The 22,440-nt window shown below is 39.3% G+C and overlaps 1 protein-coding gene across 7 annotated transcripts in view; it reads left to right on the top strand.

Annotated features, from left to right (window-relative positions):
- LOC306887987 (galactosylgalactosylxylosylprotein 3-beta-glucuronosyltransferase 1-like) overlaps positions 1–22,440 on the top strand; it is a 111,243-nt gene that overhangs the window by 85,880 nt on the left and 2,923 nt on the right. The window contains exons 1-5 of one of the 7 annotated variants that reach the window (XM_079446065.1): positions 2,902–3,054; positions 4,477–4,619; positions 7,393–7,464; positions 7,556–8,064; positions 19,044–19,340. In XM_079446065.1, coding sequence (XP_079302191.1) covers positions 4,508–4,619; positions 7,393–7,464; positions 7,556–8,064; positions 19,044–19,340 — 990 coding nt within the window. In that variant the 5' untranslated portion in view covers positions 2,902–3,054; positions 4,477–4,507. The other 6 variants (XM_079446064.1, XM_079446063.1, XM_079446068.1 and 3 more) reach the window with 6 other exon arrangements.

Genomic DNA, 22,440 nt, shown 5'->3' with positions numbered 1-22,440 from the left:
GTAATGCTTTTTTTCCCCTCAGTTGGCCAGAACAAATGTGGCAGACTTGTTACTTGTTCTGATGACAATATCTGTTGAATATTCTTATTTGGGTCATATATGGAGACCACAAATGGAGAAAAATAGTGGATCAAAAGTACCGATAAATCACTTAAAATGTACTCAAGTAAAAGTACACAATTTTTAAACTACTCAAACTACTTAATTACTGTAATGTGAGTATTTGTAATTCGTTACTTCACACCCCTGGTTATTTGAAATTTTCATTTGTGGACTATCCCTTTAAGTACCCCTTTCACTGAGACAAAAATAAAATAACAACAACAACACTTTTTTAATTTTGGACCTTATTTTGCTCCCTATTCAAGTGCCTTTTGATTAACTTCCTTTGTTCAGTATATAGCCATTCGGATATGTCAATCCCGAATGGCTATATACTGAACAAAGGAAGTTAATTCAGTATACACACAAAGTGTGGCTGGTCTGTGCGTGAAGAGATTGCATGTGTGATTTCCAGGGAGCAGCATTATTTTAGTAAAACAAGCCTATTGCATTGTTTAAGGGTCTTGTGCCTCACAGCCGCCTGAGAGATGAAGGCTCAGCATCCTGCATTTTGAGACAGTTTAATATTGAATCCCTACACTTGATAAATCTATCTGTCAACAGAGGATGGACCACAGTGAGGTGAACAGGCTGATGTGCTGTTAGTATAATAATAAGTGAACATAAACTGATTAATACTGCCTGACAGTCACAGCGAAGAACAACATAATAACAGATCAATGACGTCTGAGATTACATTCAAATGCGCATGTACTGTATTGTTTGGCAGGTTTCGATTCGACTGATTCTGTTGTTAGATTTACCTTCATTGCATTGGAAAATACGATTCTGATTGGTCAACTGTGGCATTCTTCTATCGTTATTTTTTCATAATGATGCTAAACTGTATATTAGATTGTCGTCTCTGGCAATTATTCTCTTATACTGTTTCATATCACTCCATGGTCTCCTTTATCTCGCATAATAAATTAATATCACTCATATCAATACTTAATGTCCATTTATTTATTTATTTGCCAAGTAGTCTTGTAATAAGTGGGATAATGTAGCCATTCATTACTGGTGGAACCCTTTCCGGATGATATGAAGACCTTAATGATGACTTTGGATATGTTTATTTTATTGATTATATTACTTCTACTAAAAACTTTATATATATATATATATATATATATATATATATATATATATATATATATATATATATATATAAATATACTGTTGTTTTTCAACCACATGCACTCCTAACCCTATATTTCTGGTTAATATATATATTAAAAAAAAGGACAGGGGCCATGCTGCTCTCAAAAAAATCAACTCTCTCTCGTCTTTTAAATTTTTCTGCCTCCAGAGAAGCTAAAAATACACTGTCGCTACTGCAGTCAACCAGCATTTGTGCTACAGCCTACACACACAGACAGGCTTGGTTCAAGGCACAGCATCATCATACCCAGCTTTCATATGTGTGTCTGGATGGGTTTCAGTGATAATAGTTTCATAACAGAATTATTATTCTCTTAGGAAGTGGTTTGGCACAAAGGGCACCTGACAGCTAATTCATCTGTTCCTGTATTGCAAATATTACCACTGAGATGAAAGGAGAGTAAGAGCAAACAAATGCCGCTCCAAATGCAAAAGGATTCATTTATCAACGCTGGATTGCTTTACTAGGTATTAATATTGTAATTTGGGACCAGAAAACATTAATCACTGTAACGGTTGAACAGGAGGTGGAAGAAAGACAACAAAATAATGGTCTCATCAATTATACCTTGTGGTTGTCTTCTCAGAAATGAACAGACAGAATCTGCAGTTTGTGCATCAAAGATGCCTGTGTTTTGTGTGTTTTAGGAACTTTGGACCGCAGCATGGGATGCTCTGGGAACCAACAGCGTGGTGGATGACCTCCAGCATGCGGCCGTCACAGCTGGACCTCACGCTAGTGGCCATCCGCCATTTGTAAATAAGGGTGAGAAGTTAACAATAATTATGTTTTATTTATAGTACAATTTCTGTCTTCTTTATTTTCTGGTAAGTGAAGCATCAAGTAATAGTAATAACAATAATTAGTAATAGTAATAATAGTTTTATTATGCTTCACATGCAAAAAAAAAAAAACATTAGGAAAATAACTACATTATAAACAAACAAGCCAAAAATAAAGTCAATGAATGTCAAATTTATTTAACTATATGGAGATTAGGTCAAATTAATAACTGCTAAACTGAAACCAGCACCCCCATAAAGCTAAAAGGGATGTATCCAAAAACAAATGGACACAGCTCTTTTTGTCCAAAAAAAAGACTGAATTAGCTACTTAGTACAGGAACAGATCATGTGAAGCTCACAGAGACTCAAAAGTGACTGTGTTTGCTAAATTTAATTGTTTAAAATCAAGTGTTGTCTGCTTTAATAATTTTCTAATAACACACATAAAGACGCTTGTTCATCGCCACCTACTGGCACAGGCCTAACGTCACAGAAATCTTGCAATTAAAAGCTTAATTGGCATTGCAGTATTTACAAACTATATGGTAAGGTTGCTTCAAGTATCAAAATAGATTATGCAAAAGTTAACTAGCTAAGTACATTTTAAAAATACCAATAAAATAAAGGGAAAAACCAGCTTGGAGCGTCTGCGCGCCCGTGTGTATAACACCACAGACCCGAGCGGACTCGCTTTTGGACGAATAACAGTTCTATGGAGCTTATAATATGACAAAACAAAACGATTTGAATTTGAATTGTGTAAATTTGAATTATTGACAGGTGTCATTTAACAAAACTGAATATAATGTGGCATTTAACATAGTTCTGAATTGGAATTTTTTAAAACTTGAATAATGAACATTTGAAATTAAATAACTGAATTGTTTTTATGGCAGTTTTTTTAATAGACAAGTATTTTCAAACAGCGGATTTTTTTTTTACTGAAATGGGTTCATGAAAACATGATGTTGGCAATCAGTGCGCCGAGAGCTCGCATAAATGGTTTGTATGCAAATCAATCAACGTGCGTCGATGCAATCCTCTTCCACCAAAACTGCTAGGCTAGTGATTCACAGGTCAGCGTTATTCAGGCGAGAATCGACGATAACAGGTCTTTGTTTTTGCTCTTAAATGTTATTTTCTGTTTGTTCCTCCTGTGGTTGACACAGTGATTTGTGAGATTTGTTTCTCAACTGAGCAATAATAACATATGGCCAAATAGGGACTAAATTGATTGTATTAATGCTACCCCCGCTGCAGTCCATTACGCGCAGCTCTGTATGTATGTTAGTGGTCTAGCGCTCTCAATGTCAAAATGATAGAGATGGCCAATCAAATCGAAGAAAGGCGGTCGACTGTTTATAGAAATCGAGCTTGAATTCCTGCTTCAAGCTTCATTTGTAACAGTGAAGGTAAGATGTAGGCTAGGTGGCTAAACGTTTAATATTTGACATTTTACAATATTAAATGACAGACAGTAATATCCAATGGAGCAAACTAACGTAAAGTTACTACAGTTTTTGTGGTTTTGAACATTCGACTATTGTTGTACTGTAAATTAAGGAAACATGGCGGTCAGAAATGAAGAATTTCTTCCCATGACTTATTTATTTGTTCTTTAGTCATGACCACGAATGGAGAATTCGTTCCCTCGTTTTTATGGTGGCCACACTTTAATAATTCGTTCCATCATTTTAATAAGTTAAAACAAAAATGAAGGAATTAATTCTTAGTTTTTAGCCACGATAAATATATTTTTGTCTGCATGTCATCTGTGGGGCTACAACGTTAATCGTAAATCAGGCTAACTTACATAAACAAAAAGTGGGTGAGTTATCATCAGACATAAACCAGGTCGTGGTATTGCTGTCAGTTGTGTTTTATGTTGTGATTAGGACAGTGTCATACAAATAAACATATTCTTTACTTTACAATAAATTTTAGTTTTTTTTTTTTAATTGATTAAATCCTCTCTTTTGGACAAGGATCCCATATAGAATCATTCCACCTATAATTTGTTTTATGTCAAAGTTTTGAATTACTTTATCTGTGATGTTTTTTGTAATGTTTGACAAGGTTATATTTTGAGGAAACCATAAAAAAGAGACCCGAGGTCCTTCTTGGGTCACTAAACAATGTTACCAGAGATCTGAGACAGGCAGCATAATGGTTTATCATTTTTGACTTGACCACATCCCAGACAGCAACATAGTGTTGGCCCGGAACCGGCCCACATCTGGCCCGTGTGAAATCCATGAAGGCCAGATGTGCACCGGATCTGGGCCAACACTGCTTGCTGTCTGGGATGGAGCTGAAATCTAATAAAAGGACATTAATTCCCAGACACTTATGAAGTTCCCACATATTTTTCCATTTATATAGTATCTCTCTTAGTGTCTGACTCTCTTCATTTCCCTCTCTCAGGTAATGACCAGGCATAGAACCAACCCTGGAGATGCCGAAGAGAAGAGATATTCTTGCCATTGTGTTGATTGTGTTACCATGGACCCTCCTCATCACTGTGTGGCACCAAAGTGCAATTGCCCTCCTGCTGGCCATCCGAAAGGGTACCAGTCTCTCTTACACATATAACACGTTGCCAATTTTGTTATCAATCAGAGAGACAAATTTCTGCTAGTCTATTCATTTCTGCTCATTTGAATAAGGTCACATAAGAAAAAAAAATTGCATAATGTTATTCTTACTGCAAAATGATCTTTAAAAGAGCATTATAAAAATTGTGCTAAACAAGATTTATTTTCTTACCACTTAAATACAAATTTGTTTTCTTTATAAACATCCACAAAACTGTGAGTTGACTAAGAATACTTTGTCTTTCAACACATTGTGCTTTCATTTCATGTGACAAAAAAAATAACTATTCATGTAGATTAATACAAATCCCACTTTCGAACGCATTAGCTGAGTTTCAGCTCATGTGCCTCGCTTTAAGAGTCCACTGACTCCAATGAAATTACCCAACAGCTTCTCATTTATTCAACTGCAGAAGATTTCTCCCAAAAAAACTCCCTCTGAGGAGCATTTCTGGTGGCTTTTTAAGTCAGAATTACCAGTTTGCATGTCTATAGCTATTTTAGCACTTACATTAAAACACTTATGTAAGTGGATGAATCACATACATAAACTGTACACATAGCCTGTTATTTATGGGGCATTCGGAGCAATCTAATGGCTTCACGACAATCTATCAGTCACTGTCCACCTCTATCTAGTTCAACCTACAGGGAAATACAACACCTAGCATTTGAAGATCTGTCCATATATATGCATGTCAATACCGTCAGCTTATGGAGATTTACAGATGTGTATTCATAGAAATTATCATGAAGCAATTAACGTGAGTTTGTATGATGCCTAGGAGGCAGTGAACATCTGGACTGCTAATGGAGTGTGCTAATCTAATGGTGCTAAAATGTCTGAAGTGAGAGCAGGGCACTAATTGAACAGTGATAAATATCTGATATGTGAGATGCCATGATGATTTCTGCCCTTAATGAGCTATCAGCAGGAATGTGCTGGAACTGCCCACACCATCATTTTGTGAAAATATTCTTGAAAAAAAAAAATATATATTTGGGAACACTAATTATTTCAACAATATCATTCCAGCTTGCTCATTTAAGAGATTTAACAGAATAGTTCAGCCAAAAATGTAAATACTTTCTTTCTTCCATGGAACAAAAAAAAAAAATGTAAGCACACAAAGGCACTATATTTGCAACCAGTCACCTAAAGTTTTCCAGTCTTCTAAAGCCATCTGATACTGCTGCTTATCCAAGAGCTCTGTGTGTCACTATAGATGTCAAAAGAACACTACAGAATATTTATTGCAATGTGACCTGTAAGCTCATTACTTTCACTGAGAAACAGTTGCAGTCAATAGACTGACATGAAAGGTATGGGAATTTTGCTTCAACCCCAATTAAACAAACCTCAACCTGCAATTTAAAGTCTTCAAAAGGATTACTAGAAACTAGCAGGTGTGTTAGTGCAGATTGGAGCTAAACTCTGCAGGACGTTGGCCCCCTAGGAGCAGGATTGGACACACCGGCCTAATCAAATGCCTGCATCTAACCACTTCTCAGTATTATACATACCTGCAAATTTTGTGTTTTATATAGATATACTGTATATAGATACACTGTATCTCTGAAGAGAACAGTCTGTCTTCAGAAAAGTTTTGATTGCATTTTCTTTTTCATCTATAATGCCCAAAAACGCAGCACTGCTTCATGTACAGGTGCAACTGGGGTAACTGCTGTATTTCTGTTTATCCATAACAGAATATGCATCATTTTAAAGAAAAAATAAATAAATACTGTTCAGTACAATGCCATAGACCAGGGCTCTTCAATCAATGTTCAGAATCCATGTACGGAATTTAGCTTCAACATTCTCCAATACACCTGCCTGGGTGTTTCAAGCAGTTGCAGAGACCTTGATTAGCTGGTGCTTAATTAGGGTTGGAGTTAAATTCTGCAGGATTTTGGACTTCATTCATGATCTCTGCCATAGACACTGGAATTCAAAACCACTTTGCTACCTAAACATACAGTTGCTCTATTCTAAAATCAGAATTTTCCAAAACAATGTCCACTGCTGATTACAATCTTTTTTAAGTGAATTTAAAGAGTTTAATCATTAAGATTAAGATTTTAAGATTTTACAGTCTTAATCATTTATTTTTAAAAACCAATATATGTCGCTGTTATAGCCTTGTGAGAACACATCGACAAAAAGGGCAATCCAAAAGAGTCCTGGCTTAGGGTCCTTTGTCGATCACAGCCCCCTACTCTCCTCCTATTTGTTCTGTCCAATAATACAATTTTTATTTAAGAAGCATTATTGTAAGTATATCAGACCACTCAGGCTGCATTCCAAGTCTTTCAAGGCCAAACAATTGTCTTATGTGAGAAATAGCATGCCCATCCACCATAATCCTCAAATCCCGGGAACATTCATGAATTGCCATCTGAAGAAACATTACCACAGATAGATGCCAAATACTATTCCCATGAATACAGTGAGTCATATTGACATTACTGGTGCTATTACTAGCATTATTTGCTTATTTGCTGCATTTTGATACTATTTTTATAATTATACCAGAATATTGTTCAAATTTCTCCTTTTCTGCTTCAAGGAAGAAAGAAAGTCATACAGGTTTGGAAAGACATAAGAATTTAAATTTTTGTCTGAACTATAGTGTTCCAGAGCAGATCATGCAGAACCTGTGCTTTATGGGTTTGAATCAGTGCCTTCTACCCCTGTGGAGTAACCGTATTATGATCTCACGGTTCCTGCTCTCACCCTCTCCAGTCTGTCACCATCTAGTAAAAGAGATCTTAATCATACCAGAGCGTCTAACCATCCACCGGCAACGGCTAGCAGGTACTCCTCTAAGGTTTGTGACATGCGTCAGACATAAAGAGAGCAGCCCTGGGGTGTGCTAATGTCTTAATTCTCTTTCTCTGTCTGGTAGATGATGGGACGGAGACTAGGCACGAGACGGGCCCAGCCACGGACTCAAAGGAATACTGCTCACAGGACAAGGACATAGTGGAGGTGGTCCGTACAGAATACGTCTACACAAGACCTCCACCCTGGTCTGACGTGTTGCCCACCATCCACATCATCACTCCGACATACAGCCGCCCCGTGCAGAAGGCCGAGCTTACACGATTGGCTAACACCTTCCTTCATGTTCCCAACCTGCACTGGATTCTGGTGGAGGACTCTCAGAGGCGAACTCCTCTAGTCACGAGGCTTCTGAGGGAAACGGGGCTGAACTACACACACCTCAATGTGGAGACCCCACGGAACTACAAGCTACGAGGAGACACGAGAGATCCCAGGATTCCACGTGGCACCATGCAGAGGAACCTGGCTCTGAGATGGCTACGGGAGACCTTCAACTCCAACAACAGCCAGACAGGAATCGTCTACTTTGCAGATGACGATAATACATACAGTTTGGAGCTGTTTGAGGAGGTGAGTTAAGACAGGGGTAATAATCTTTTCCATCTGAAAGGATACATAAATTGTGTACTTTTGTGTAATTGTGTAATTTCAAACATCAATTTTGATGTTTGAAGTTTGTGTGCTTCAACTGCTTGATCATTTCACTCATTGTATTATATTCCCATCACTCTCCTTCACTCTCCTTCTGTGAAATACTCATTTAATTCCATAATCATTATATGAATAGTTCACCCAAGAATGAAAATTATGTCAACATTTACCCTCATGTTTTCCTGTGGAAACCAAAGAAGATATTATGAAGAATGTGTCAGCCGCTTTTTGTCCATATCAAGAATGTCAATGGGACTCCAAACTTTAAGGCTCCAAAAAAGACATTAAAAGTAGCATAAAATAATTAATATGCCTCAACTGGTATTCCAAGTCTTCTGTAGCAAAATGCTCAAATTGTATGATTAACAGATTAATATTTAATTAAATCAAAACACAGATCAATGCACTGACTTTCATCATAAGGACATAAACAGCTGAAACATTCTTTAAAATATTTCATGTTTCACAGAAGAAAGAAAAACATACAGGTTTAGAGCAACAGGTTTGGAAAGGCTTAGAAAGTCAAACAGGTTTGGAACAACATGAAGAAAGTCATACCATTTTTTAAATGATGACAGAATTTTCACATTTGGATAACTTTTACTTGGATCTTATTATGCTACAGGTACATAAATGCCTGTCAGGACTTTCTTCACATGAAACACCTTTCAAATCCTCAGATTTTTGAGACGCTGCTCTGAAAAGAAAAATCATTGATGGCGGGAGGTGAAAAATGATCAAGCACATACTTCTGAAACACTGGTAACAAAAGACACAAGACTATAATTAGGGTGGAACAAAAGCTGCCATTTCTGTTGATATATGTGGGCTGTACATTTTAAAAGATTAATATTCATACTTAACATACTTTCAATTGCAAGGTACTTTCCATGGACACTTCAAAATGCAGATTTTACAACTCAGTTGCCTTTTAAATCAGGCCTGGCCTTTGATAATGCGTGTATAGTATCATGTTAATGTATACCATTTGTTTACATGAATCAGTGTTGATCTGTAGAGTCATATATTTCATTACAGTAAAATTTTCTTATACATTTTCATGTGGAAGAAACTAGCTTCCTAACTCAAGCTTTCATTGAAGTTAACTTAATATTGTATCTTTGTTTGATGCATATTTAAAGTTTTAAACAAATTAGTTTGTGATCAAGCAATAATTGGCAGACCCCCTGCAGTACCGCCGCATATCCCCTATGGTCTGTGGACTTCAAAATACTTGTTCTAAATATTAAATCTTAGAAAATGCATCAGAGTTTATAATTCATATATAATGTATTTAAATAGCAGTCTTCCCAAGATAAACAAGTTTCAGCCCCACTCAGGGCTTTCATGTTCCTATCTAACTTAGAAAAGCCGTAGCTGTGTATGGACCTAAAATCAGTGACCCACAATGAGAAAACATCTCACGAAGAGACGGTAATCCCTTTTACTTCTTGAAATGAAGATATAGTAACAGTTCATGAATTATGCATTTGGCCTTGTTTAAAACAACCATTCCTGCCAGGGTGAATTAATTATTAAGCTCTTATTAAAAATGCTTAGGCAAGCACTCTGAATGACAGGGTTTATTTACAGATGCTCCTGGCTTACTTTTCCACTATTGACTCGCTGTAAGTGCTTTGAGCTCAAGGGACACAGGCCACGTTTCTCTCTCCTCTGTGACTACTTTGACTTGACGGAATAATTTCAACATGTCCTATTCTGAATAATGAGTCATCTGCATGTACGTCTAGGTCAGGCCTCCTCCCACAAATGTGGATGAGAAAAAATCTACTGTACAAAAATAAACAAAACATACAGCACTGTATAAAAAGCATATTGTGGGGTAACTGCACAAAATCCAGGAAAATGTCACACTATAGAAGACAGCGTCTCTACATCGCTGTGATTGGCTGATTACTTTGGTAATGCAATACTGATCACCTCTGATGCTTGCAAACGGTTCAAAAATCGGCCTGGCCTGAGTAGGTCAAACGGATTCATTACAGACTAAACAACTGACCACTCAGACATCAGTCACTCTTGGTCACATGATAAACATCCTAATCTAAATGACGTAAATTCAAAAGACATGACTCTTTGGACTCTTTGCTAAAATATAGTTCTAATTTTATAAAGACTAATTTAGTGTGTGATGAAAATTGAAATATTATAAACAAAACTTAATTTTACATATAAATAAATAATTGACTTTATTTATTGTTGTTGTATTGATGCTAGGGGTGGGCGATATGACCAAAATCTTATATTACAATATGAGTCATTTTATTCCACGGTAACAATAAATATCACAAAAATGAATACTAGCCTAAATAGAAAAAAAAAATCAAGCTCACTGAAGACAAGTAAACAGCCGGTGATTAAATAAGAATAAGTCACTAATTAAAAGCAATAGGACAAAAAACTACAGTAGAAGAAATAAATAAGAAATGCTACATGCTACTATAAAAGTAATCAAATGTATAAAAACACTGCATTTTATTCACTATGTAAATTAAATATATATTTCTTATTAAAGTTACAAAAGTGCTTTAGTCAAGAGCAGTGAGAGATTTTCTCTCTTCTGTTGTTTGATTAACATGAATGACAGACAGCAGGAATATTAGACTGCTGTCACTTTAAGAGCTGCCTGGATCCAGTATACTTTTTCTTTTCTATTTCAGCTGTTTGCTTTCACTTCAGACCTAAACACACACAAGTGCATGTATTTAACCGTTTAAGGCCTATAAAGCGGCAAAAATAACTCCGTTCAGTACTCCCACGCTCTATGAGCACCGTCTTCACATGCGTGTGCCTCTCTGACAGCGCTCATAAACAGTTTCTCAGACAGCGTGTACATTGGACATTATCTCGATGGAACTCTATACTTCTCGTATACATGGATCGAACGTGAAAACTGTTAATTCATGGCATTCAGCTTTTAATGTTGTCTTCTTTTCTAAAATCTTTGTAAAAAATAATTTTATTGTTATTTGTTTATATATTAATATTAATTAATATATTATTATTATTATTTTTTTTTTTTTTTAAGTCTACCAAGGGGTGGGGATTTGTTTTGTACTACTGTTCCACAGAATAAAATTCAATAAACAGTTGTTAACAAAAAAAAAGACAGCGTGCACATATAGCGAAATGAGTTTCTCTTTCACTGCGGATTGCATTTCAACTGCTTTAAAATCACTATTATGTCAAATTGCTACAGGTTAATTGTGTCTACTGGTATACCGCCCACCCCTAATTGATGCCAATACAAATCATTCAAATATGATCTGTTTTCAGTGGTATTCAGCTGACTGTCTTTTTAGTATAAAAAGTAAATGTTAGATGTATAAACCTAAAGAGAAACATTTGCAATCAATAAATTTGTATTTACTGGTATAGTGCTATTTTCAATATAAAATATAATATACAATATTTGAAAAACTGTGTATTTAAATTATTTTAAGCTATTCTGACAGCCACAAACAAAATGCATTTGTTAGTTTTTTTATTAATAAAAAAATCTTGTTTTATAGGACGTGTAGCACCCCTTGCAACCCTAACCCCTGATGTACACTGCACGCGTCTGCGGTGCGTTATGGCTCCGATGAGGCTACCGGAGCTAATCACGGCCACTCTAGTCAATGCTTGTGTTTACACGAGACGCGCCGCGGCACGTTTCAAAAGCATCCCAGAAGCGGTTCTCCGCGCCGATTCGCTAAATATAGGCGTCTAGTCTATTTTTGACGCATGCCGCTTCTAAACCGCACAGCAAATACAAAATAAAAGTCATGTCAATTTCAAAATAAACACCCTGTTCAGTCTCCCAATTGTATTTCATGGTCACATATCTTTGGCAAGAGGCCAGAAATGGACGACGAGAGGTTCATCCTCGAAATAGAAAAACACACAGTGTTGTATGACAACACAAATCCTTTTTACAAGGACAATGAGCAACCAAACAACATCTGACTGGCAAATCACGTGGTCTCGCGAATCCTGTCGCTTCGCTTCTGAAACGCTTCTGGTGTACGTTGGCACCGCGTGGAGGACGAAAAAAAAAACCTTTTCGGAGACGTAACGCACCGCAGACGCGTGCAATGTACATTAGGGGTAACACCCAGTAGTGTGTTTAGGCACCACGCAATTGTGTCTAGTCTAGTCTAGTCTGCTTTATTGTCAATTGTTCCACATGTACAGCACATACATACAGAGAATTGAAATTGCGTTACCCTTGGTGTAAACAGTTAACATTAAACACGTTCAAATACAGATTATACGGTTTAAACATATGTACATACAACTCTATAGCTATACAAGTAAGGACATTGTAGAAAAAAATAAAAATAAAGAAATAGATAAAGTGGCATAAGGCGCATGGCAGATAGTGCAAACCAGTTAAATAAAAACAAAGCTGTGCAGATATATTTGTAGTGCAAAAAGAGCTTATCAATCTGAGAACATTGTAGAAAAATAAAAAAATAAAAAAAAATAAAAAAAAAGATAGATAAAGTGACATAAGGCACATGGCAGAATAGATGGAGTGCAAACCAGTTAAATAAACCAAAACTGTGCAGATATATGTGTAGTGCAAAAAGAGCTTGTCAGTCTGAGGACATTGTAGAAAAATAAAAAAGATAGATAAAGTGACATAAGGCACATGGCAGAATAGATGGAGTGCAAACCAGTTAAATAAAACAAAAACTGTGCAGATATGTGTGTAGTGCAAAAAGAGCTTGTCAGTCTGTTAAATTGACAGGAGAACAGTCTTTTTATCAGACTATCCGAGGAGGTAGTTTGCAGTCAATGCTGGATGAGGTAGTGATCAGTCCAATGCTGCACAAGTGAGAGGTGCTGGTCACAGTTTGTAAGTAGGTGGGGGTGGCTGGTCCTGGGGGTGTGGGGAGCCGTGGGGGGGGTCTCATAGTGTCAGAGTTCAGTGTTGTATGGGGTAAAAAGAGGGGAGGGGGGGCAGGGACGGGAGGGAGTTCAGCTTCCTGACAGCCTGATGTATGAAGCTGTCCTTCAGTCTGCTGGTCCTCGCCTGGAGACTCCGCAGTCTCCTCCCTGATGGCAGCAGACTGAAGAAGCTGTGTGTCGGGTGGGTGGGATCACCTGCAATGCGTAGGGCTTTGCGGGTGAGACGGGTGCTGTAGATGTCCTGGAGGGAGGGGAGAGAGACACCAATGATCTTCTCAGCTGCTCTCACTATTCGCTGAAGTGACTTGCGGCAGGATGCGTTGCAAGCGCCATACCACACAGTGATGCAGCTGGTTAGGATGCTCTCGATGGTGCCTCTGTAGAAGGTGCACATGATGGGGGTCGGGGCTCTGGCTCTTCTGAGTTTGCGGAGGAAGTAGAGATGCTGCTGTGCTTTCTTGGCCAGTGCTACAGTGTTGTTAGTCCAGGAGAGGTCCTCTGTGATGTGCACACCCAGGAACTTGGTGCTGCTCACTCTCTCCACAGTCGCACCGTTGATGATCAGAGGGGCATGCTGAGTGTGTACTCTCCTGAAGTCAACAACAATCTCCTTTGTCTTCTCCACATTCAGAGAGAGATTGTTGTCACTGCACCACCCGGCCAGGTGGCTCACCTCGCTCCTGTAGTTTGTCTCATCTCTGTTGCTGATGAGACCCACCACAGATGTGTCATCCGCAAACTTAATGATCAGGTTGGAGTTGTGTGATGGTGTGCAGTCGTGGGTCAGCAGAGTGAAGAGGAGGGGGCTCAGCACACATCCTTGGGGGGCCCCAGTGTTCAGTGTGATGGTGCTGGATGTGTTACTGCCAACCCGTACTGCTTGAGGTCTCCCGGTCAGGAAGTCCAACAGCCAGTTGCACAGAGAGGTGTTGAGCCCCAGCTGGACCAGTTTGTGTGTGAGCTGTTGAGGGATGATTGTGCTGAATGCTGAACTGAAGTCTATGAACAGCATCCTGACATATGAGTCTTTTTTGTCCAGATGTGTGAGGGCTGGGTGGAGGGCAGTGGCGATGGCATCATCGGTCGAGCGGTTGGACCTATATGCAAACTGGAAGAGGTCAAGTGAGGGGGGGAGGACAGAGTTGATGTGGTGCATGACTAGCCGTTCAAAGCACTTCACGAGAATAGGAGTGAGTGCTATTGGACGGTAGTCATTGAAACAGGATGGAGATGACTTCTTCGGGACTGGAATGATGGTGGTAGCTTTGAAGCATGTGGGGACAACGGCCTGATTTAGCGAGATGTTGAAGATGTCTGTGAAGACATCAGTGAGTTCCACTGCACAGTCTCTCAGTACACGCCCAGGAATGTTGTCAGGACCCGGAGCTTTGCGTGCATTGATCCTGCTGAGGGACCTCCTCACGCTGTCCGGGGACAGCGTCATCACCTGGTCGCCGGGAGGAGGTGGAGTCTTCTGTGCAGTGGTGCTGTTTTGTGCCTCAAAGCGAGCAAAGAAGGCATTCAGCTCGTTCAGCAGGGGGATGCTGCTGTCACAGGTCTGTGGTGGGGGCTTGTAATCCGTAGTGGTCTGTATCCCCTGCCACAGGCTCCGCGTGTCTCTGCTGTCGCTGAAACGATGGGCTATCCTCCTGGAGTACTGTCTCTTGGCCTCTCTGATGCCGCGGGATAGGTTGGCCCTAGCTGACTTCAGGCCCTCCTCATCTCCAGCTCTAAAGGCAGCGTTCCGAGCCTTCAGCAGTCTGTAGACTTCCCCTGTCATCCACGGCTTCTGGTTGGCCCGGACAGTGATGGACTTTGTGACTGTTACATCATCAATGCACTTGGAGATGTAGGCAGTGACAGTCTCTGAGTACTCTTGGAGGTCTGTAGTGTTGTTGTATGTGGCAGCCTGTTTAAACATATTCCAGTCAGTGGTGTCAAAACAGTCCTGAAGTGCCTCTGACGACCCTTCCGGCCACACTTGAATCTGTTTGTGTATTGGTTTGATGACTTTGACGAGCGGTCTGTATGCAGGCATTAGCATGACAGTGATGTGGTCTGAGGCTCCAAGGTGGGGGAGGGGGAGGGCCTTGTAAGCTCCTCTCTGGGTGGTGTAAACAAAGTCCAGGGTATTTTTTCCCCTTGTTGGAAAGTCTATGTGTTGATGTATTTTTGGGAACACACTCTTTAAGTCTGCGTGGTTGAAATCCCCGGCCAAGATGAGAAAAGCATCTGGGTGGGCTGTCTGCTGCTCACTGGTGTGCTGGTACAGTTCATTTAGTGCCTCACTCCTGATGTTGTTGTTGGAGCTGGGAGGGATGTATACAGCAACTAGCAGTATGGCTGAATATTCCCTCGGTAGATAGAACGGCCGGCACTTAATAATCATAAACTCCACCAGGGGTGAGCAGTGTTTGCAGACCACAACAGCGTCGCGACACCATGCATCATTGATGTAAACACAAAGCCCGCCGCCGCGGATCTTACCTCCCTCGACGAGAGCTCTGTCAGCTCGATAGCATGTTAGCTGGTCGAGCTGTATGGCGCAGTCCGGTACGCTGTTGTTAAGCCATGTTTCCGTAAACACAAAAACACAACAGTCTCTTACAGTCCTCTGAGTGGAGCGGAGTAGTCGGATGTAGTCCAGTTTATTGTCCAAAGAGCGTACGTTCGCCAGTACGATGGTGGGGATAGCTGGCTTGTGTGGGTTGGCCGCTAGCCTAGCTCGGATACCTCCGCGCTTACCCCTCTTCTGCTTCCTCTCACCCCGCTTGTAGCGCCTCCGCTGTGGGCGAGATGCAGTAGTGGGGGTCGGTGATGGAGTAGGCTTTCGGAACAGACCGAGGTCCCGCAGCTCTTCGGCGTGTGCTGAGTTTAACTCAAAAAATGTGATTCTGCCGACATCGAGCAGAAACTCACGACTGTATGCGCGCTTACAGACAGGTGGACGAGACGAAGATGTGCAAAAACATTGCGACTTACAAGACAAAAAACACGAAAACACCGTTCTGTCGGGAGAGAGAGAAGCCGCTGCGATTGTGTGCGCCGCCATTTCCCCCACACAACGCGATTTCTTCCGAGGGGAATCAAAAACCAATTCTTTTTTATTTAAAAAATGTGCTTTATGTACCTTTTTCTGTTTGCTTGCAGGCATTTGTAAACAGCAGTAATAAAATAACTTTAAATTTTCAACATTTTTTACATCATTTTTTTTTGCACCAAATTATAGAGATAGTATGGATAACGGTATCGATAAGCAGTATCGATAAAATGTAAACGATACCCATCCCTGCCCAAGAATCGATCGCAAAATCCACTGAGGGGGGCCCCCTGGGACCACTTGCTGAGGGCCACCAAAACACTAAACACGCCCCTGCTAACACCTGAAAAACCTGTGCTAATATGTGACCCTTGACCACAAAATCAGTTATAAGTCGCATGGGTATACAATGGTGTGAAAAAGTGTTGGCCCCCTTCCTGATTTTTTTTTTTTTTGCATATTTGTCACACTTTAATGTTTCAGATCATCAAACAAATTTAAATATGAATCAAAGATAACACAAGTAAACACAACATGCAGTTTTTAAATGAAGTTTTTTATTATGAAGGGAAAACAAAATCCAAACCCACATGGCCCTGTGTGAAAAAGTGCTTGCCCCCTAAACCTAATAACTGGTTGGGCCACCCTTAGCAGCAACAACTGCAATCAAGCGTTTGCGATAACTTGCAATGAGTCTGTTACAGTGCTGTGGAGGAATTTTGTGGAGGAACATATTTTTTTAACTTGGTATTTATATGTTTATTTAAAGATGTATTGGTAAAATCAAAGTCCGGACCATTACACTGAATGACAATTTTACACTTTGGAACATTATTTAATCCAATATTTTGACATTTTATTGTCACAAAAGTTATTTGAAATATGAAAGTAGACAATTTACTTGCATTTAAGATGTTTTTTCTGCATTTAAAATGACTTTTGTAACTGTAATTTGATGCGGACACCAGAATGGTGACGTCTTGTCTTTGACCCAGATACATGATCACTTAACTGCTTGTCCACAGAGATACATCATCTGCCCAGCTCATTGCTAAACTGTCCAATTTATTCACAGTACTGTATTACTCTACTTGGAATATACAACTGTTGCATATAAAATATCTGGCAATTGCTTAGGCTTCGGCGGGGGGAAGAAAGAAATACTTCTTTGTATTTGGTGGCTTTGTATCTGCCACCAAATACAAAGTTCAGGACCTCTACAATATTCTGACTCGAACAGAGTGGTCCTGGCTGAAATGCACCCTCAGATTCCAGATTTTCAAATAGTTGTATCTCGGCCAAATATTGTCCTATCCTAACAAATACATTAATGGAAAGCTTATTTATTCAGCTTTCAGTTGATGTATAAATCTCAATTTCCAAAAATGTACCCTTATGACTGGTTGTGTTGTCCAGGGTCACATATAAACATAATATTATAATTTAGGTTGCTTGTTGAAAGTAAAATGTAAATGGTGTTTAATAACCTGGAAACCATGTAAATGTCAGATAGAAAAAAAAATTTCTAAGATTAGCTGCTTTTGAAGTTGTAAGTCCACTACACTCCATTTTCTTCAGTTCAGAATTCAGCGTGAAGCACTTTAAATGAGAGGCAAAAAGCAGAAAACAGCCGCTCATTATGCTAAACTAGGGCAGCCTAGCTTCAGCAGTCCTCCCCAATGACAGCTAGTTTAGAAAAGATTAATGTCATCCTGAATCTGCAATGAGCATGCCTCCTTTTCAACACTTTCCCATTTCCAGTTGTTTTTGTTTCCACCAACAGGTACAGAAAATGTCTCTCTCTTTCTTTAATGAAAAATGGCAGTGGCACAATATAATATTAGTCGCTGCAGAAGTAATCGGATTGAGGGTGACATTTTGGCCAGGACTGTTCACTTAAAGCCTGATATGGTGAGGAAGGGTCACAGTCAATTAGTTGAGCTACATTTGGATCAGTGTGGACAGCCAGTAACAGTTCAGTCAGCAAAACCATCCTTTACATTTAGCTGAGTCTTAATCAATTTGTTTATTTATTTTTACAAACACATAGTGAGCGAGTGGTTTTCGTAAATGAGAAAGAGGCACAGTGTTCCTTTCCATCTTCAGTCCTTTTGTGGTTCTTTGTAAAATCTTACCTTGGATACAGTGGGCGATGCATTATGGGTATAAAGACAATTGCTTCACTCGCCCGTTCTAGCCTTCACTATTCATTAGGCAGTTTCCTTTTATGATGTGGACCACTCGCGCTGGGCGGCACACAAAGCATTTGGATGTAGGAGTGTAAGGAGTTGAAGCAGGGAGATTAAAGCAGAATCTGTCTCTCTTTCTCTCTCTCACTTGTTCTCTGTCTTTCACTGTCTCTCTTCCGATTTCTGTTCACCTCCCATGACCTGCTCAGGATGAATCCTGCTGTTAAGATTTATTTGTTTGTATATCTGAGTCAGAACACTGTCCAAAACATGAGGCCTGTGTTGTCTCTATAGTGTGAAAGTGTGAAAGCACACTATAAACTGCAGGTGAACTGACAAGGATACGATGAAAGTTTTGTGGCATGCAGGGCTAAAAGCCCCCTGGGTACAAGGCCTTTTTTTATTTTATTTCAGTCCGAAACACAAAATTGAAGCGGAATTCATTCACTACAGAAACTTTCCAAAGCAATTGTGCTTGAGTCGCTGAATACAGTTTTTTGATTCATGACTTTCTTGCATACAATGACAAAAGATTACATTTCAGGTCATTTGTTTAAAAAACTTCATGACAGGTAACACATTTAAAACTAGAAGTTTGGCATTACTCGTTGCAGTGGCTTTGTCGTGGTCACCTATAAAAATCATACAAAGTTCACCTTTAACGCTCACTTTTGTTCATCAAGATTGCATTTTTGTTCAAAAATACTGTACAAATGATGAAATACTAAAAAAATACTTTTTCTCTTCTGCAGATGCGATCAACTCGTAAAGTATCAGTATGGCCTGTAGCGTTTGTTGGAGGTTTACGATACGAGTCTCCAAAGGTCAATGCAGCAGGAAAAGTGTACGGGTGGAAAACAGTATTCGACCCTCACCGGCCCTTTGCCATCGACATGGCAGGGTTTTCCATCAACCTGCGGCTCATTCTGTTTAAGCCTCAGGCCTACTTCAAGTTACGAGGGGTGAAGGGAGGCTACCAGGAGAGCAGCCTGCTCAGAGAGCTGGTCACTCTCAATGACCTGGAACCCAAAGCGGCCAACTGCACTAAGGTGAGGAAACATTGCTCTGACTATGCCATTAATGAATCAACCTTATGTTGTACCAAACCCATGTGGCGTTTTTCAAGAGAAACTTAAAAATACATTTTAGATTTTTTTTTTCACAATTGATCTCATTCGCTAAGCATGTGTACAAAAAAAGACCCCCCCCCCCCAGCAACTTCTCTTCCCGTCCTGCTCATTATATTGTCATTTATGCATGTTCTTTTACAATCAAAAGAGTAAGTTCTTATATACAATCAAAGAGTAAGAAAACCGCATTATATCTTAAACTGCGAGGTCTCTCTGTAGAGCACAGGTACCATTATGTTCAGATGCTAATGAGAGGTCTGTAATCTGGATGTTTATTTAGTTTAAACTGGTTTTGAGGATGACACACTTTCTGCACATACTCACTCACAGGCTAGAACTTGCCTTCGTAAAGAAAGGCTGTAAAGAAAAGGTGTTGTGGAAAGCCCTTATATGAAGATGGTTTGGGAATGGTTTGTGTAAATGCCTAACCTCAAGTATGTGGTCACTCATTTAGAATACTCCAAATTAATTAACATTACAATGAGACTAAGAACAAATTCATGTGTTCATGTGAAGTAGGTGGACATTTTTCTTCAGTACACACAAATACGAAATCTACACAATTATTATTGAATGAGACCCAATGTTTTTCTAAAAGTCTTCAGAATTCAGAAATATACAAGGCTAGATAAAGAATGAGCTTTTATGTATGTATAAACTATTCATTTAATACATGAATCCAGATCTCTCTCCTCCTAAAAAACACCCAAGGACAACTGTAAAAAAACACACAAAAACACTACTGTTCTCTCACTGTTGTATCACAGTGTCTCACTCTCTTAGTACTGGCTCATATTTTCTGAGCAATTCTGGAACAATTTGTTGCGGCACTTCTCACGTTACTGACTCGCCAGGATGAATCACTTCTGTTGTAGCATTCATCATTAGTCGCTTTGAAAAAAAAGCCTTATACATGTAAATGCATGATATAATGGCACAAAAACCTGTGTGTGCATATGAGATTGTGTGTATATGCATATAGAAAAAAAGAAACTGCCTAATTGATGTTTTGAATTGTGAAGGGACTTACTAATTGATGCATTAATTGACATTACTGAGCTCAGGGATGCCTTATTTAAGATGAGACTTAACCAGGATTTAACCATTTAGAGGCAGACAAACGAGAACCAATTTCTGAACTCGCTGTCTGTTTACCCCAAAGAATAGAACAGGTACACAAATACACCTGCATACACGTCGCATCTTGTTTCTGGAAAAGATGAGATTCCATGAACTGCATTCCACTGGCGCGACTCAACAGACGCACCATTATTTCAAGTGGAACTGTTAACCTCCGCTTGCAGCTCAAGTGGAAGTGGGGCCTCCAGACTGATCTCAACACTATTAGAAATTATTCATGAGGCAATGAGCAGAATGACAGTGGTTTCTGAAATACAGCATCAAGGGAAATGGAAGAGAAAAGATGAGTCAGTGTTTCTACCTCTAGACATTAACAAGCATTTCCAGGAAGTGCAATGAGGCAGATAATATTTTTGTACTGATTACTTTATCTTAATGGCATAAATAGGTAGAGTAAAATATATAACACACATTGTCTCTTTATCTCTCTGCCATGCCAAGAGACACATTTAGACAAACACACACACAATAGCTATAGCTGAAGTATATTTCAGCACTTCAGATCTGTACCCAGAGAGATGTTCTGATGGAGATGTTCTACACTCTGAGAGGATCACCATGCTAAATTTGGAGATGTACTGTGGATGGTACACTGTTTCTGAGCAGAAACCTTATATCTGTGAGTGTTTGTGAGCACTACCGTGTAGGAGGCGGCTAACAGCAGATGATAGGACAGAAAGTGAATTTACAGACTGTGGAAAAACTATTCTAAAAATAAGACTTAAATCCCTGATTTTGTAACAAAAAATCCGATTTACGAATTAAATAGATTCCCCCCCCCCCCTACTTAAAATCAATCTGCCGATGACAAAGAAATTGTTAAAAACAAGTTTTAACTTCATTTTGTTTTGATGGATTTCCCGCTTGGGGTTAAAGTGCAATCAGAAACAACAAGCCAAAAAGACTTAACGTATAACGTAACATAACATAAAACATAAAATTATGTGACCCTTTTTGATAAGTTTTCTTTAAACACAAGTTTTAACATCTTGCTATTCAGTAGATAGGAGGTAGTTCTGATAAAGTGCAAACAAAACACTCAACAGCATTAAATATCAGTTTTCCTGTAGCTCAAATAGTAGAGCATGGCGCTAGCAACGCCAAGGTCATGGGTTCGATTCCCAGGGAAAGCAAGAGCTGATAAAATGTAAAAACTGTAACTTGAATGCAATGTAAGTCGCTTTGGATAAAAGCGTCTGCTAAATGCATAAATGTAAATGTTGGTTGTTTTTGGCGGGACGATGACGGATGGTTTGCAGATCCAGGTATGAGAGAGTATGAGACAGCTCAGCTTTGGTTTAAAAGAGTTAAAAAATATTTGTTATCAGTCATGACTTAACGGGGAAAAATAGAGCAGACACTGAACATGGTTGCAGCTTTCTAGTTCGCATACAATTTCAAATGGAGTATACTTTGAAAGGCTGCGCATTCGCGTACAAAAACAAAGTAACGTTAGGCCTTTAACATCATGATGTCTATCAGCCATCGGCCAAACCCTATATGGAAAACGCGCGTGGGGAGGGCTGAGCTCATTCCAAACTACGGGAGCTCAGAGGGGAGCGTCGGCGGATGTTAAAAAGAAAACCGGTTTTCATTCAAACAAATCGACGTAAACTACACATTTGAGTTAATCTATAAAATCGATTTATCGCCCAGCCCTAACAGGCAGTACTTAACAGTATTCTTGTTGATTTCATAAGGTTTAAATTTTGTATGGTTTTGAATTATTATATATATATAATGTCGGGCTAGGTACATTGATAGTACCAAGTTGGACCCTCTTTTGCCTTCAGAACTGCTTTAATTCTTAATTTGTGGCATAGATTTTAACAAGGTGCTGGAAACATTACTTTGACATTTTGGCCATATTGACATGATA

This window comes from Barbus barbus (assembly GCF_936440315.1).
Source record: "Barbus barbus genome assembly, chromosome: 22".
NCBI lineage: Eukaryota > Metazoa > Chordata > Actinopteri > Cypriniformes > Cyprinidae > Barbus > Barbus barbus.
Note: the sequence above shows the minus strand (reverse complement) of the source record. Positions and strands in the feature narration are given on the sequence as shown.